The sequence below is a fragment of the Opisthocomus hoazin genome, chromosome 8 (assembly GCF_030867145.1).
Source record: "Opisthocomus hoazin isolate bOpiHoa1 chromosome 8, bOpiHoa1.hap1, whole genome shotgun sequence".
Taxonomy (NCBI): Eukaryota; Metazoa; Chordata; class Aves; order Opisthocomiformes; family Opisthocomidae; genus Opisthocomus; species Opisthocomus hoazin.
In genome coordinates, this window is record NC_134421.1 from 41,332,868 (window position 1) to 41,350,098 (window position 17,231).

General features: G+C 40.3%; 1 protein-coding gene across 3 annotated transcripts in view; it reads right to left on the reverse strand.

Moving 5' to 3' along the window:
• CNTN1 (contactin 1) overlaps positions 1-17,231 on the reverse strand; it is a 262,785-nt gene that overhangs the window by 60,817 nt on the left and 184,737 nt on the right. For all 3 annotated transcript variants that reach the window (XM_075427774.1, XM_075427775.1, XM_075427776.1), the window contains exons 6-14: positions 16,492-16,587; positions 15,297-15,503; positions 13,920-14,016; positions 13,584-13,765; positions 12,237-12,361; positions 10,153-10,270; positions 8,351-8,501; positions 7,727-7,854; positions 2,452-2,627 (exon numbers count right to left, since the gene is read on the reverse strand). In XM_075427774.1, coding sequence (XP_075283889.1) covers positions 2,452-2,627; positions 7,727-7,854; positions 8,351-8,501; positions 10,153-10,270; positions 12,237-12,361; positions 13,584-13,765; positions 13,920-14,016; positions 15,297-15,503; positions 16,492-16,587 — 1,280 coding nt within the window. The remainder of the gene's footprint in view (positions 1-2,451; positions 2,628-7,726; positions 7,855-8,350; positions 8,502-10,152; positions 10,271-12,236; positions 12,362-13,583; positions 13,766-13,919; positions 14,017-15,296; positions 15,504-16,491; positions 16,588-17,231) is intronic.

Here is a 17,231-nt window from a genome sequence, read left to right on the forward strand (position 1 = left end):
AATGCAAAATAAGAAGCTGTCCCTGCTTTAATAATTTCTACCAGTATTGATCAAGTGCAAAAGGAAGACAACAAACCAAGAAATATCCCTCATGAAGATGGAGTTACACACTGACAAATAAATTAATTGATGTTTGGATCTAACCTACTTAAATTTAACTGTCTAAATGAATTAAGAGTTATTCACTCTTCAGCTGCTTGTGTGTCCTGTGTAGTACCCATCTACACAATCTCCTGAAAAAGCAAATCTTCCAGCACAAGATTCAGTTCCCACGTGAACTGAACCGCTTTCTATCTCTCTGCACACCACAGAAGGCCTGTAAAGACCAAGCTAGGCTAGTCCAATTTGATTTTTAATATCGGGCACTTCAACAGAAGCGTCTAGCATATTGTGGAGTTAACCAGAATTTGGGATCAGGCGATCCAGCACCACTGGCTGTCTCTGAAAGATGAAACAGGTGGCCGGGATCCGAAATATTAAGTCAACCTTTAGAGAGAATTACACCTTACACACTTGCTGAGGCTCTTATTTGGCCCCAGATTTGTTCACTTGAAGTGCTTTGCTAGAAAGTGCCCTAAAATTGAGATCAAATTTTAGAATTAATTTCCCCTAGAAGAAAAAAATCCATTTTCCCTCTGTTTCCATTATTAAGAGGAAAACCCAAAAGTGTACATTAATGATACAAAAACTTTTGTTCATCATATGACCAACATATGGAGGAAATTCAGGTTCCTTTCTCTTGCATTACACGGTCTCGCATTACAAAGTGTGCTGGTAAAGGCATTTTTACCTTCCTTCCACACCAAAATCATGGACTCATCAACACTTTCAGCCTGATTTTCCGTTTCATGGAACACAATTTGTTTATGTGACTTCTGTCAAGTAGCTAAAAGCAATTAACTAAATAAAATTTGACAAAACTAGGGTGCTTTTGTTTGCTGTTTTACAAGGAATACATTTAACAGGGCTTTACTCTTTAAGCTCTTATTTCGACTGACACTCAGACTCACTCCAGCCTTTATCTAAGGACAAACTAACGCCATTAGGAGGTGATTCAAGCTTTTTCAAGGTACTCCTATGCACTGATGAGTACTGAAGTGTAAATATAAACCTACCAAAAGCATGGTTTAATAGCCACATGCAGGAATTGTTCTGAATTATGTTAGTGTGGATTTACATATTTTGTAATTCCTGAGGCAACATCAAATACACTGCAAACTGCCTAGTACCCTGCTGCTGAGTTTGAACCTAGACTTTCAGGAGGTTTACTGCAGAAAAGGCTTTATGTCTTTGGGTTTCAATGTTCTTCAGCTGCTCTTAGCATACTTCTACTGGCTTGTTGGACAAGGACTTGTTCTCTCACTGAAAAAGCAGTGTGACTTCTTAGGGATGTTTACAATTCAGCAAGTGAGCAGGCTGAGGCAACTCTGACTCCTTAAAAGGACTGGTTTAATCCAAAGCAGACTAAAATAGTTATGCTTGAAACATCTTCTCATGTGGAGAAAAACAGATATTGAAAAAGAGAGAGAGAAAAAGAATCTCTTGGTCTATGGAAAATCAAAGAATATTGCCAGCCTAGGAGAAAGACTCTGCAGGAGGCACTATTATACGGTACATAATTTTGAACATGGACCTGAAACTGAACACGACCCCTGGCACTCCCGGACACTGTAGGTACCATGAGCAACTTTTTCTCTCACATCCGCAGTTTCTCTTGGGAGCACAAAATGGTATCTAAATTTGAGGATTTTTGTATCATTTAAACCCAGAACAACAGAATAAACATATACACCCATGGGCAACCACTCTGAGGTTGTTGCTGAATATTAGGCAAATCAGGGTATGACTGGACTTAATGAGAAAGGAATTCTAATTGAGACACTGATTTTGAATAAGGCTGATAGAAGACTGTGAAAAGATAACCATACATGCAAACACGAAAGATCTATGATTCCTCTATCTTTGTGCCAAAACAAGTCTCTTTGTATTAACTTGTTTAGCCTTCACACAAACTCTTCTTGCTCAGTGTTTACAGACTGTTTGACTCCTACCCACCATCTGGCCCGGTCTTGTGCCAAGTTCCAGAAACATTGATGAGAAAAACGTGGGTAAGTAAAAGTGAATGTGTATGCACACTTTTTTGAGATAATTTGCACCCTGTTTCTCATCAGGCTACCTACTTACCAGTTATATTGACTATTAATCAGCATAGGATTTAACTGAGGTACCAAAATACTTACATCAGTTTAGTTAACTGATTTCAGGTAACTACCTGCAAGTGTCTCCATGTCTGTAAGGTGCTTAAACTGTAATTTTATTTTATGTTCTTAGCCTACTGCATCTTTCTAGACCTGAACTCATACAACAGAAAAAGTAAACCAGAAAAGACAGCTATTCACAATAAATAAAACTAGGCTTTCACGTATTGAAAAAGGATCTATAGTATCTTACCATAACATTCCTTTCATAATGTTCGTGCTCTTTCTCAAAATCTATTACAAAGCCGTTTAGAGACCAAATAAATGTCAGGTCTAATGTGGGATCATGGGATGCAATGCATTGCATGGTAGCATTCTCTCCAACGGTGACATCAACATTCAACGGAGCTAAAATAATCCTTGTAGCTTCTGTGAAGTTAACAGCAAACACGGAAAATTCCAATAAATAAATGTTTATCCAAATGTAACATCAGCTGCATAACTGTTTGATTATACATTAAACCACTCCCTCAAACTCTAGTTTACATGTTATTCATGCAGCCACATTTCAAAGGACCAAACTAAAGAGAACAAAGGAAATCTTTTACAACTGAAATGCCTAACTTCTATTTAGCTGCCCTTTAAAAATGGCTATGTTTAAGTCTTTGAATCACATTACTGACTATTTAAAGCTGTTTTTATTCATTGACTATATCTCAGGTAGAAAGAAGACAGATGATGAATGTTACATGACTTGTGTTGCATTTCTTGCTCCTATTATAATATTTCTTACGTTTTAAAACCTCTCTCTCTAAAGAATGGAAAGTTCTACTCAGTTGCCAGGCTGAGTCAGATTTCCATTAAAGCACTGCAGGGACTGAGATCTAAATTTATCTACTGAGAAACAATGTAATGGATGTATAACAAACTATGCAAATAGCTACACATGGAAAGGAAGAGAAAATAATGCAACAAAATGAAGAAAGCTGTATATCCCCCAGCAATGTCTCTTATTACTACAGCAACAAAAAACAAGGCAGAGATGTCTTGATGCTTGCTAGAGCTCTTGGTACATGCCTCAAACTTGTATAGGAAAATAGCAACAGTATTCTGGAAGTGACTCACTGGGTCACTGAGATCTGTTCCTTTTCTTTCAGTTATTATCATAAAACAAAAAGCCACAGAGTATCTTCCTTACGCAACAACATATAATATCTTTCCCACCAATATGACAGTGGGATAGGGTACCAAAACCTGGAAGACAATAGCCTGAAGAAAAGAGCTATTGCTACTAGTTAAGACCTAGGTTTGAAAATGCCCCAAGGAGCTACACCCCGTCACACACAGAGCAGCAGAAAGTCCTCAATAAACCAAACATTTCTTGTCAGTCTGCCTTGGAAAGAAACCTTCCCCCAGATCCTACTCTAGTAACCTAAAACCTGCTTAAAGCTGACACTATGAGGATGGCACAACTACTGGCTTTTGCAGCATGGAGCATCTCACAGTGCACTGGAGCAACCTGTTGACATCTGATCTCTAAAGTCTTAGCTACTTACACACGCTTCCGATGCTGGCTCCATTCTACCGTTGTGCCTGTACATTCAGCATTTGGTTCTACCATCAGTGATTTTTTATATGTTTACATGAAGCACTCTACCAGTCCAAGAAGCTGCTGAAAGTGTGGTCCAGTGGCAGTGAACAAACAGAGTGTGGGAAAAACCATTACACTTTGCAGTGCCTGTCAGCTTCAGATTCAACTTTCTAATTTCCTGTAGTCATGTTCAATGTCTCAGAAGTTTTATGGGCCACACAATGTGCTTGGGAATATTACTTTCAAAGCATTCTTTGTCAACCCGCACCACAGTCCACAATGTGAAAATACTTTTGAAGTAACAGTCATCTGACCCTTCTGTTTCTACTGTGATGCAAGGGTGGTGTCTTAGCCTTTTGGTTTTCCTTTTACAATGAAACAGAGCAGAATTCTCCCAAATACTAAAATTCTTTATACCTAGTTTATAAGGTTATTTTGCTTTGCTTGCATGTGCGGCTTTTGCTTTATCTATTAAACTGTCTTTATCTCAAGCCACAAGTTCTCTGATGTTTAGCCTTCCAATTCTTGTCCCCATCCCACCAGGGAGGGGTGAGCAAGTGGCTGTGCAGTGCTTAGTTGCCAGCTGGGGTTAAACCACGACAATCCTTTTTCGCACCCAACGTGGGGCTCGAAGGGTTTGAGATAACCATAGGTTTGATTGGAATGTCGTAGATCGAATTTACAGCCGTTGTGGCTGTTTAGCTTTTAATCAGCAGGCTCCCGTGCTTGCCATGGGGCTTGCCTGCCTTGCTGTACGTTAGAGTCTAGTGCTCATTAGTGGCTGCTTTTTGCTTTCGCTGCTTGCTGTACCGCTGTACTGCTTACCATCTTACTCTGCTGTGCCCAGGAACATTTTGGTAACAGCAATGGTGATGCGTCTGGGCTGGCAGATGGCCAGGGCATCGCTGCTGTTTCTGTGCTGCTGTACTGGACAGGCTGGAACTCCAGTGTGAACTCGAGTCAAAGCGGCTGTGACCTGTGGATGAGCTCATGAGGGAGCAGGACACCCCCGAAGTGTCTGTGGCTGTGGTTATGTCCGTGCTGCAGCCGGCATAACTCTGAATGGATTGTGGCCCAAGGATAAACCCATGCTGGAGAAGGTACACCTTGAAGCATCAGTGGCTGTGCATGAGGACACGCCAGAGTACCCGAAAGTGTATGGCCATGGATAAATCCATGACAGAGCAGGTACATCCCTGGAGGGACTGCAACCATGGGTAAGGCTACGCTGGAGAAGGTACATCTCTGAAGGCATTGTGGCCCATGGGTAAGGCCATGCTGAACAGGTGCATCTCAAAGTGATTGTGGCTACGTATAAGTCTCTGCCGCAGCAGGTACACCCCTGAAAACACTGTGGCTCATAGATAAGGGTCCACTTGGAGCAGGTACACCCTTAAGGGACTGCAGTCTGTGGGTAACTGCAAGCTGGCGTAGGGGCAAGGGGAGGAGTTCATTGCAATGTTAATGTTACGCTCTGGTCCAAACTAAGTTTGCAGATGACACCAAGCTGGACGGGAGTGTCAATCTGCTTGAGGGTAGGAAGGCTCTGCAGAGGGATATGGACAGGCTGGATCGATGGGCCAAGGCCAACTGTGTGAGGTTCAACAAAGCCAAATGCCGGGTCCTGCACTTGGGTTACAACAACCCCATGCAATACTACAGGCTGGGGGAGGAGTGGCTGGAAAGCTGCCCAGTGGAAAAGGACCCCAGGGTGCTGGTCAACAGCTGGCTGAACATGAGCCAGCAGTGTGCCCAGGTGGCCAAGAAGGCCAACAGCATCCTGGTTTGGATCAGGAATAGTGTGGCCAGCAGGAGTAGGGAGATGATCGTGCCCCTGTACTCGGCACTGGCGAGGCCACACCTGGAGTATTGTGCTCAGTTTTGGGCCCCTCATTACAAGAAGGACATTGAGTGGCTCAAGCGTGTCCAGAGAAGGGCAACGAGGCTGGTGAGGTGTCTGGAGAACAAGTCTTATGAGGAGCGGCTGAGGGAGCTGGGGCTGATTAGCCTGGAGAAGAGAAGGCTGAAGGGGAACCTTATTACTCTCTACAACTACCTGAAAGGAGGTTGTAGTGAGGCAGGTGTTGGGTCTCTTCTCCCGAGTAACTAGTGATAGGACAAGAGAAAATGGCCTCAGGTTGCATCAGGGGAGGTTTAGAGTGGATAGTAGGAAAAATTTCTTTACTGAAAGAGCAATCATGCATTGGAACAGGTTGCCCAGGGAAGTGGGGTAGTCACCATCCCTGAAGGTGTTCAAAAAATGTGTAGATGTGGCACTTCAGGACATGGTTTAGCAGACACATGGTGGTGCTGGGTTGACCTTTAAGACCTTCATGATCTTAAAGGTCTTTTCCAACCTTAATGATTCTATGAAAGGGACCAGTGGTGGCAATTGTAACGGAAAGATCTTTAAATTGTTGTAACCCATGATTTGAGTTGCATGTTACAGGAATTACTACAGGTGGAACCACCTGAACCAGTGGAGGACAAGACTTACAAGAAGCAATGCAAGTGGCAGCTGTCATCTGACCTGATCTGGTTTTGGTGCCCGGTAACTCCACATAACACACCACCTCTCCTGTCCTCAGTGACCACCATAACAGATGGAGCCCAAAGTCATGAACTAAACTAACTCAATGGACGTTTTGTGGACATTTATGGACATTTTACAGACATTTTACAAGGATGGGAAGGGGGGTTAATAAGGATGTATTGGATAGTGATGTATGATGTCAATGGTATAGAACAGGGGTGGAGAATGTTGTGGTTTTCGCTGGGACAGAGTTAATCTTCACAGTAGCTGGTATGGGGGTATGTTTTGGATCTGTGCTGAAAACAGCGTTGATAACACAGGGATGTTTTCGTTATTGCTCAGCAGTGCTTACACAGAGTCAAGGCCTTTTCTGCTTCTCATCCCACTCTGCCAGTGAACAGGCTGGAGGTGCACAAGAGGTTGGGAGGGGACACAGCTGGGACAGCTGACCCCAGCTGACCAAAGGGATATTCCATACCATATGACATCATGCTCAGCATATAAAGCTGGGGGAAGAAGGAAGGGAGGGACGTTCTGAGTGATGGCATTTGTCTTCCCAAGTAACCGTTACGTGTGATGGAGCCCTGCTGTCCTGGAGATAGCTGAGCACCTGCCTGCCCACTGGGAGGTAGTGAATGAATTCCTTGTTTTGCTTTGCTTGCATGCATGCCTTTTGCTTTACCTATCAAACTGCCTTTATCTCAACCTATGAGTTTTCTCACGTTCACCCTTCCGATTCTCTCCCTCATCCCACCCCGGGGAGAGTGAGCAAGCGGCTGTATGGGGCTGAGCTGCCAGCTGGAGTTAAAGCATGACATACAGCTATTTATTTGACATTAGATTTAAAATACACAATTAAGGATATCCGTACTCAATCAGTAAATACTAATACCCATAAAGTAATAAAGGAAGGGAATTTAGTAGTGCAATCATATGGCTATATGCCCCTACCTCACAAACTTAATGCACATTTCTTCAACTGCAATGCTCTCTCGAAGTTGCTTACCCCACCAAAAATAAATAAAAGAAAACCTAAAGCAAATCAGTAAGAGTCCATTTCTCTATTTGAGTCATGGCCCCAGAATCACACCTTAGCCCAAGCACTAAGCTACCAAATTGAATGCATGACTTAAAATATGTCAGTTTAATGGGTCAGAGTGAATATTCTCTTACGGAAAAATCAACCCTGAAAACTAAGACACAGTCTTGGAACTAGTGCAAACGTACCCAGTTTCTACTGAGGAATATGCTTTAAAGGCATCAATTAATTATCTAATGAGCAATTAAAATAGAAAGAAAAGATATAAAATAGCTTGCAAAAGTAGTGCAAAGCTGGAACAAAAATTAGTGATTTTGAATTAAGGAATTCTACCTGAAACAAACTAATGCAATTGAGAGGTTTACCTGTCATTTCTAGAACACCAGTGCTATTAGCTTTTCCTCGGTTATTTTCTGCAAAACAGGTGTAGCGACCTTCATCCAGCTTTGTGATATTGACAATTTCCAGGCTCCCATCATCCCAGATACGTATGCTATTGAAAGTGCAAAAAATGCATCAAGAGAAATTAAATTTTATATCAGAAAGCATTACTTTCTGTAGAATTGTAGTAAATGAAAGAACAAACCACCAACACCTCTTGGAAGCTCATATCTAACTACCATGTTTATAAGCACTCCTACAGTAAAGTATATTAAAATAGACGGTGGTATGATTAGATGCTTCACATTGCTGGAGCAAGAGAACGTACTTTCACTCACCTGTAGTCACCGAAATAACAATTTTCTTACAGTTTTGTGATACAATTCAATTCTGAAACATGAACAGCACCAAACAGACTGGTTAAAGTTGGATGCCCTGCTAGCTATTTGTATCCACACTGCTAGAAACATTTTGGTATATTTTTTTCCTGAAATTGCACATTCTCCTGCCCCTGAAGTCTGAAAACGTGAGAACCAGCCTACAGGATAAACAGAAACATAAGGCAGCATTTCTAAGATACACTGTGTCCACTAACAGTCAATACTAACCGGCTCCCATTTACAAGCAATTCTGTTCCTTTGCTCCAGGAGAATTTTGGCTTAGGAGCAGCTTTAGGCTTGCATTCAATGATTACACGGCCCCCTTTAGCTGCTAGGATTTTCTTCTTCATAGGGTTCAGTTCAAAAGTAGGTGGTGAAGCTGAAACCAAAAATTAACGTGAGTATTGCTGTCAGTGATTTTTCTGCAAAATAGAACTTGTTTGCAACATGAAGTAAATGACAGAACTATTGAATTGTATACAAATGTCCATTATTCAGACCAGTGAGAAAAATATTAATGATACAGAGATGTGCTAAGAAGTAGATGGTGATCTAAAAGAAACAGGAAAAATCATTATGTAGCTCTATACTGCATCACACTAGAGGTTTCTTTTTGTTGATTTCTGAACTTCCTTCTGAGTTTAATCTAACAAGATCAAAGTCCACTGATATCAATAGGAAGTTCCTCCCTTTCAAAGGCCTTTTGATCAGTCCTAATAAAATTCATACTCCTGGAGACCAGTTTCTGTTAAAAGTTGCTCACTCAATCATACTTTCAAAGAATAGCTGGGCTTGCTTTTCAGTGGTTTTAACCCCCCTGCAGCAGCTTTGAGGTTGTGCCCCTCTTCCTCTTTGTAGTCTACTGTTTGGCTGACTGGCCTTAGGTGCACTCTCAGATGGACAAGAGTAATAAGACATGACGATAGCAAGAACGAGACTAAAGTACCTGAGGTCAGGCCTTTGCTTACTACTCTTCTCTTTATTTGTAAGCAAATAAAAGAAAAAAATGCTTTTAATTATTTTGCATCTTGGTGTACCATCATTATTAACCATGTCAGCAAGTGTGTGCGCAGCTTGAGGAAACAGGGCTATTAGTTCACTACAGCAGTACAGAGAAAAACTCGGATAAACATCCACTTCTTACCAACACTGAATTTTGAAGATACGCATGCAAAAAGTGCTCGTTTCTGGGTAACTCAGGCTGGTACTGAGTACATAGTAGTGGAAGCACAGTGAAAGATGAAATATTGTTGTGCAGTGGGTTGGGGAAGTCAAGAATAGTTTAACTGTTGGGAAAGTCTGGAGGTAAGCATGAGATGGAAAGAACCCAGAGTTACTACTGCAGGGAAATCTCCTAGGAAGGCCATGTCATACAGCCGCTATGCCTGCTCTAATGACATCAGTAAAAACGTCAGGAATTGTTTTAAGCCTGAGCACTCTGGATCTGAAAGTCCAACTTTCAACAGGATGCTCCTTAGGAAAACACAATGGGTTAATAACTACATCCAGCCACCAAATGAACAGCTATATTGCACACAAACCTTGCAGCTGGTCTGAATGGGTTGTAGAACGCAAAAGCAAAGGGGAGAGTGAAGAGGAAGAGCTTCAAAGGCCTGGTGACCAAAAATATAATTTCTAAAAAAGCAGATTTTACTCCACAGAGGAGTGAGTGTAGGTGAGGAAAAAAGAAAACAGTTCTCAATCAGTCCTGCAAGCTTGAGAGTGTAGACAGCAGCTCTACGCGCTTCACATAATTTCTGCACTACCAGTTTCTCTGAGGGTAACAGCAGCAAGCAAACATTAGAAATAATACAGCAAAAGTTCCCCCCATAAATTAGTAACTTGATTCCTCAAGTCACTGGCAAAACTCAGCTCAAGAGCTCAGATAAACCACACCACCACACCTCACTGAGACAGTGAGGGTTCTTAGCTTTGTCCTCACAGGGATCTGTTACCAAACAATGCTTGCAAATACAACCGCTATCTTACTCAAACCTGAAATAGTAAATGGAGCAAATAATCGCACTGACCCACAATCTTCAGTTCAGCATTTGCATAAATAATTCCATGCGTGTTTTCTGCTATACACTGATACATGCCGGCATCATCAAAGCTCAGACTTTGCATTCGTAGTTCACCTTTTCGGAACTAAAACACAGAATCAATAAAACAACAAGATATTCATATAGACTATGTATGCTGAAGAATTCACATCCATCCACATTTCTTCTTCATGTTCAGAAGAGAGTCCCTCACACAACATCCAGGCACCAGTGAGATTTTATTTTACCCATGTTACATATCAGTCTTTGTGACAATGTGTTCGCCCCTCTGTTTTAAAAGAAAGATTCAACATCAACAGATAATTTTCCAGAAAAGTCATATCTGAGTGGCACTAGAGACATCTACTCTTCAGTCCACTGTTACCATACCAAGGCAAACTCTACTGATTCAGAGATAAGAAACAAGAAACCAAATGCATTCTATGCACATAAGCTTTGTTTCGCCATTCTCACTGTTCAGTATGTTCTATTGCAAGCACGTTGTTTCACAACAGTAAAAAGTCAAAGCAAGTCCCAACGCGGTAGGAGTTTTTCAGAAGATTCCTCTGGAAGGTAGTATAAACTATCTCCTATTACTTTGCTTTAATATAAAAAGAAAATATAGTAAATCAAAATAAAGTACTTAATCTATTTCTAAAAAACCGTGTGTAACAATGCACAAAGTGCGGTGGGGTATTCTGTGAATTACAAACAAATGTCAATCCATTTTTGAAACACCATGTTAATAAACTCTGTTTTCTTGTGAAAATGAAGCTGAAAAGCTTTAAACCTTGCATGTAAGTCAATTGGAGTGCATGGAGCAGTGGAAGATTGAAAGAATACTATTTATCTGAAAAAATAATAGATTAAAGGAAATATACTTCCTGTACTGTTTTATTTAAAAACATTTAAATCAGATTTTCTACAAGGAATCTTTGTTTTGTGCTAATTGAAACAGCTAATTAGAAATTATCTGATTTAGAAACAAGCTATATTTTCAAGGCAATTTCAATATTACTGCTACTGTCCATTTGGAAATCATCTCATAATATTAACACTCTGCATAATCTTCTGGCATACTACTGGAGAATTACATGTTGCTTGCTGCAATCCAGTATGGAGATTTTGTCAGTGAAAGCCAAGTTCAGTGGGGACCATCAAGCAATTTGCTTCTGAAATTACTTGTCTGCAACAACTACTGAAGCTCAAAAACATCATTGTTTCTCCTGGTTTAAGCCATCTCCATATGGCAGATGGTGATATCCCTGTTCTCTCTCCAACCTCTCACATTTTTCTTAAGATATACAGCCAAAACAACGCGGCCTTATTGTCTTTTTTTGTTAGCTTGCCAAGATCAGTGTCACCACAGCTTAACAGATGCAGCGTTACGTTGTGCCTTCTTCTTTTCATTTTGTTTTTTAATGGCTTATCGTACAGTATAAGCAACAGCTATTTAATATATTGTTGAAATGCCTGGACAGAAAATCTCCTTTGTTTAAACAAAATATCCGATGTATTAAATTATCAGTCTCATTTGAACTTCAGATCACCTAAAGCAACAGAATTTTGTAATATTCTGTGGCTAGAAAAAGTGTGGAAAAGTATATGATCTAGGGACTCCACTGTAATTTAAAAATTACTCTTTCTTCTCTTGTCTCCACTGACTCCATTTTGTCTTACATTTTTAAGACACACTTGTGTTTAATGTGGTAAAAAGGATTATTTTTAGAGAGAAGCTGATAGACATTTTTTATCCAGAAAGAAGAAAATAGCATTTGTTTAAAAAGGCCTGGAGAAAAAATGGATATCCACCTCCCATACCTGTGGTCAAAAGACAAGTTCCTAATTCAGAGCGGAATTTTAAGTAGCTTGAAGAAATGCATTTCAAAACTGAAGACAAGACTGAGATAAAACTTAAAAAAACAGATTTTAATACCTAATGCAAGTGGAATCAGCAAATATTTATACCATTATAATTCACTTTCTTTTAACCTTTTAATAATACATGCGTCAAAAAATCATTTCCATCAGCTAACCAATCAATCCTGCGTTATCTATGGCAGTACACTTACCGAGACACCATTCTTCAACCACCTAATTGTCGGAATAGGCTTGCCCGTAGCTACACAAGGCCAGTACAGGTCACTGCCTATATCCTTCTCTGTGTCATTGATATGTTCTACCCACTCAGGAGAGGCTGACGAATAAAAAAGTGATGCCTTGTAAATATAGCAGATACATATTTAATTAGCATTATATTCTATTTATTCCACTGCTTTTTCCATGATAAAGATGATAACTCAGCAATGCACCAGCACAAGAAATAACGAAGTGAAGATGTTTATGTCTTACCACATAGACTCACAATAACGTCAAACTATTTTTATGAGAAGAAAATATGGAATTAAAATAATGATTCATTAATGTCCAGAGACATAAGATGTTACCACTTACACTGACCTGTACATTATACAAGTTGGAAATTACTCAGTGACGCCATAAAAATGATAGTTAAATGACATGAAATTGTGCAAAACCATGCTCGTACTGAAAGTCTCCAATAAAATATTCTCTTGGTCCAGATAAGATATTTAAGAAACTAATATTGAAAATACCCCAGCATTTTTGCTTTTGCTAAGCAAACAAACCTATTTATTAGCTTTACCTTTTACAAGCAGTAACAACCTTCCCACACCAATTTTGAATTTATCCCACTGAAGTTCAAGTTCAAGATATGTATGACCACAAAGTCATATATAACTGAGGATTTTAACTCAGGAGATGTTCTGTACAGTCAATGACAAGAGACAGAAACCTTCTGAAGGTAATTCAGACTTTATGTATGACGTTTTCATGCCACAGTTTTGTGGCATAACTCTCAGTCATGGAGTCAAGTTACTTGGGATGATTCCAGTATGAGCAGTAAGATGATACAATTTTTTGGCTCCTTCATCTAACCAAATGCATGAAGGGAAGAGACAGAGGCTGGAGGAGTAAAGAACTGAGTGCTGAGTGTAGCTAATAAGAGAGAGAGCTAAGACAGTTCGAGAAGACAAATAAAATGAGGAAACAAGAAAGCATAACAAACCTAAGGGTCTCTTTTTCTTCCTGAAGTTCTTTCACTTCAAGTACTCTATTTAATTTCCATTGTGCATAATTATATTAATACTAACACACATTACAGTCAAGGTGTATATATACAGCTATCACAACCAGACAAATTGAGCAGTGGTTCAATTAATACAGAGATGTTATGCCTGGCATTCAATGTATGAGTTTTGATCTTGCTCTATTAACTTGAACAGCAGTGTGTCAGGACGACGCTCTGAGTCAGCACTGACATCAAGTGTGAAAACACGGATACGTCCAACATAAGTAAAAGCAACACAGATCATGAAGAATAGAATTGTTCCACCTACCTTGTACATAAACTCTTGCTTGATGTTTATCTTTTCCTTTATAGTTTTCAGCTTCACACTCATAGAGTCCTTCATCTTCATACTGAATATTGAAGATCTTAAGAACTGCACCAGACATGCTTATCTCAGCAGTGGCTGGCATGGGTTCAAGGTATTTATTCCATCTGAGTTTAGGAACCGGACTTGAAAAGGCACAGTAAAGTACAAATCAGCATGTTCAAGAACTGGCTATTAAATTCCAGACTACAAAAAAGTGTTTGATAATGAAACTTGTATTTTCATTCCCAGAAGTGTGAAAACAAACAGTGCTCTACAATAACTTCAAAACACACTTACTTCCCAAGAGCAAAACACTCCAGTGTCACATTTTGCCCCAGGAGAGCATATGTGTCCTTGAACTTCACCTTGATATCAGCAGGATATACTTTTGCACCTAACACGAACAAAGAGATTCTCAGAAAAGGCACAGCACAAAGGAATACAGCTATTAAAACTTCCGCAGCTCAGGAAAATGGTTATTAAAATTCCAGACAGAATTCTTCTTTACAGTGAGTAAATAGCCTGGCCATCTATGAAGTCTGATTTAGCACTGTACTTTTAATAGTAAGGCAGAACAGTTTTACTCCGCAGCTAGTTATCTTTCTCTGGATGGTAATACCTAACAATTTTTACCGCACAATGCTTTAACATAAACTCATTTACTTGCATTTGAAGTGTGAGTACTTGTGTGCACTGTGTGAGTGGGTAGACAAAAGCCTGAATCTCTGTTTTCCACACATTCTTTTACTGAATGGAGTATTTTGAATTATTGTGAATTTAAGCTCAGTATTATCTTAGTAAGGGTATGAAGGAGCTAGAGTCAGAAAATCTACACGTTAACAAGGGCACAGGGATGCAAATGTAATCAAATCTACCTACTGGTGATCCCTGTAGGACTCCTCTTGCAGTTCTAGATGAAGATCTCTGTGTGAGTATTGGCCATGGAAAATTTGGACAAAGATTCAAATGCAATCACAGTTCTTCACTGTAAGATGGGAACTTTAACAGACAAAAGGGGCACTGAAATCCAGATGCTCACATTAGGAGACTCTAGTGACTGGCGGTCTGAAGTGGCAAAAGGGAACTTGGTTACCATTTGGAAAACATGCAGTTCTCCTGAAGAAATGGCAGAGAACAACCTAGTGATACAAAACCACATAGGTGTCTTAGGGGATTGACCATGAGACACAAAGCCCTTGGTCACTGCTGGACAGGAAATTTCAGCAGGGGAAAAGGATTTTCCATTTTCTTTGGGGATTTCCTGGGGGAAAAACAAGTAATTCCTGAAGCTGTTCATCAACTTCTACATAAAGTTTCTGCTTTCCAGTCACACCCCTTTGAACCAATGACAAGACCAGAAAAGATATTAAGATTTTGGGATGAGCACAGGGGCTTATCACATAAACGACATGGAGACTCTGGGGATGAGAACTCCATTCTCAGTTATAAGACAGGAAATTTGCGAATGAATCCGGGGAGATTTCCCTCACAGAGCTTTTACTGTGGTTGGGAACAATTTGGACCTCTGTACCTGGAAAACTAAATAAAATTCTGCAGTAGCCATTATAACTTGCCATATAATTCTCCTCACAGGGCTGGAAGCGGTTATGAATGAGCAAAATTAAAATACAAACAGAACATTGGATGCACATAGTATTTCCAATAAATACTTACGATCGGACTGTGGAATAAGTGGAATAAATTTACTGAATACACTCTTTGTTATTGAAGGGCTGGACACAAAACACGAATAATTGCCCTTATCTGATGCTTCCACATTTGCAATGTAGAGATTGCCGTTCGTCTGTGACACAAATCGTCGTTTGTCCAAAGGAATGAATACCGGGAACTCATTTAGAAGCCAGCGATAACTGAGATCATCTAGGGGAAAATATTTTCTAGTCAATATCAAAAAAACAATAATAACACTATCAGCTACTTTAGCCATGGAATACTGTCTGCATATAAATTACTTCCCTCTGATTTCTAGCTTACAGGTTGTTTGTTCAAGAATATACATCTCAGCAGCCAGCTAACACCCGTCCACACTGAACACTGGAGTACTGCTGCCGCGAGCTCAGACCACGGGGGACCCAGCCGCAGTGCGCACAGCTCCCCTTGGGCACAGCCCTCCCACAGGAACTGGAGCGGGCTGGGGTGAGGCGGGCAGCTGGGTCTTCACCTTACACAACTGAGAAACTGGGAAGCCCTCACCAGTCTTGCAATTAGAAATTTTAACTAGAAATCTCTCTCAGCTCTTCAGTTCCTCACAATACTTAGACACAGAGTGTGAAAACTAAAACATTAATCACATTTTACAAGCAATATATTGTAAAAGAGATGCTAACAGCCAAATTCACACCGCGCAATGGAACTGAAGATGCTTAGGGTTAGGGACATAATCCCTGTCGAGCCCTTCAGTAGCTAACGCTGAGAAAAAGGCACTTCCAGAGTGTGAATCACCTCATTGCTGACCCTCTACAGCTGCCTATGAACAGAAGCCCATGATCATTTCTCTTGGGGTGACTTCATTAGGTGGAATGAAGCAGAAAGTCTGGATGACACAGTGACATGGTGACGTGTATTCAGGTCTTTTTAATTTTTAACCTCCCCTCCATTATCCAGATAAGTTTATACTATTATTATTATTAAACTGTTTGCAAATTCAGCAATATCCTTTACACATTTTCAACTACAAGCATATATTCAAAACGGAAAACTAACCTCAACAGTGATTCTCAAGCTGCATGAAAGTTACTGTTTAAGTAAACTTAAAGGAGACTTCTAAAAATACATACTCTTTTGTCTTCTACTCTTAAGCGGTTGCGAATGAAGCACCAAGCTTCAAGCTGCAAATGAGCTGAATTACCTGGGTAGTGATAAGGAGGCTCACAAATAAGCACAGCCCCAACACCTTCTCGCACTTTAACCTCATAGCGTTCCTCAGGTGGAAAGGGATCCAGATCTAGTTCAGACAAAGACAGGGAGGAAAACTGTGAGGTTTTCACTACAATAATTACCTCCATTCATGTAGAGGTTAATATAGAAAAACAACAATATATGGCAGACAGATACCTGTGGACCCATAATGCCGCTTTTGCTCATTTTAACTTTGTCATCAAGTGCAACAATTTTTTACAGTATTTTACAGTATTTTGCAGTATTTTACTCATTGCAACGCCAGAAGAAGTGGTGCAGATTGTATCCCTAAGAGTAGTCAGGTGAGCTACATTTGTAGAAGGAATCCCAGCAAGAGAAAGGAATAGGATTTTAGATCATCTTTCAGTTGGCTTCTCCAAAGTATGAGTTTAACTCTTTACCATAACTTCAGGTGCCTTCTCTAAAACGACGTGGCTACCCTCCCTGAGAACTCCAGCAGCCAAAGACTGGTAAGCAGTTAGCTCAGACACAACTTCTGTGCCAGAGGTTTGGGACAGAAGCAGCTCAGATCCCAGGGGAAACCTTAGCTGACCCTCCTTAAACCAACTTCCACACAGCAGGGTAAAGGGACTGTTGTAAAAGGATAACGAAACAAGTCCTTTGTGGAGCTACTATCATCCCACAGACTATGGGAGAACAGTAATGCTGTCTGCAGTCATAAGACAGTAG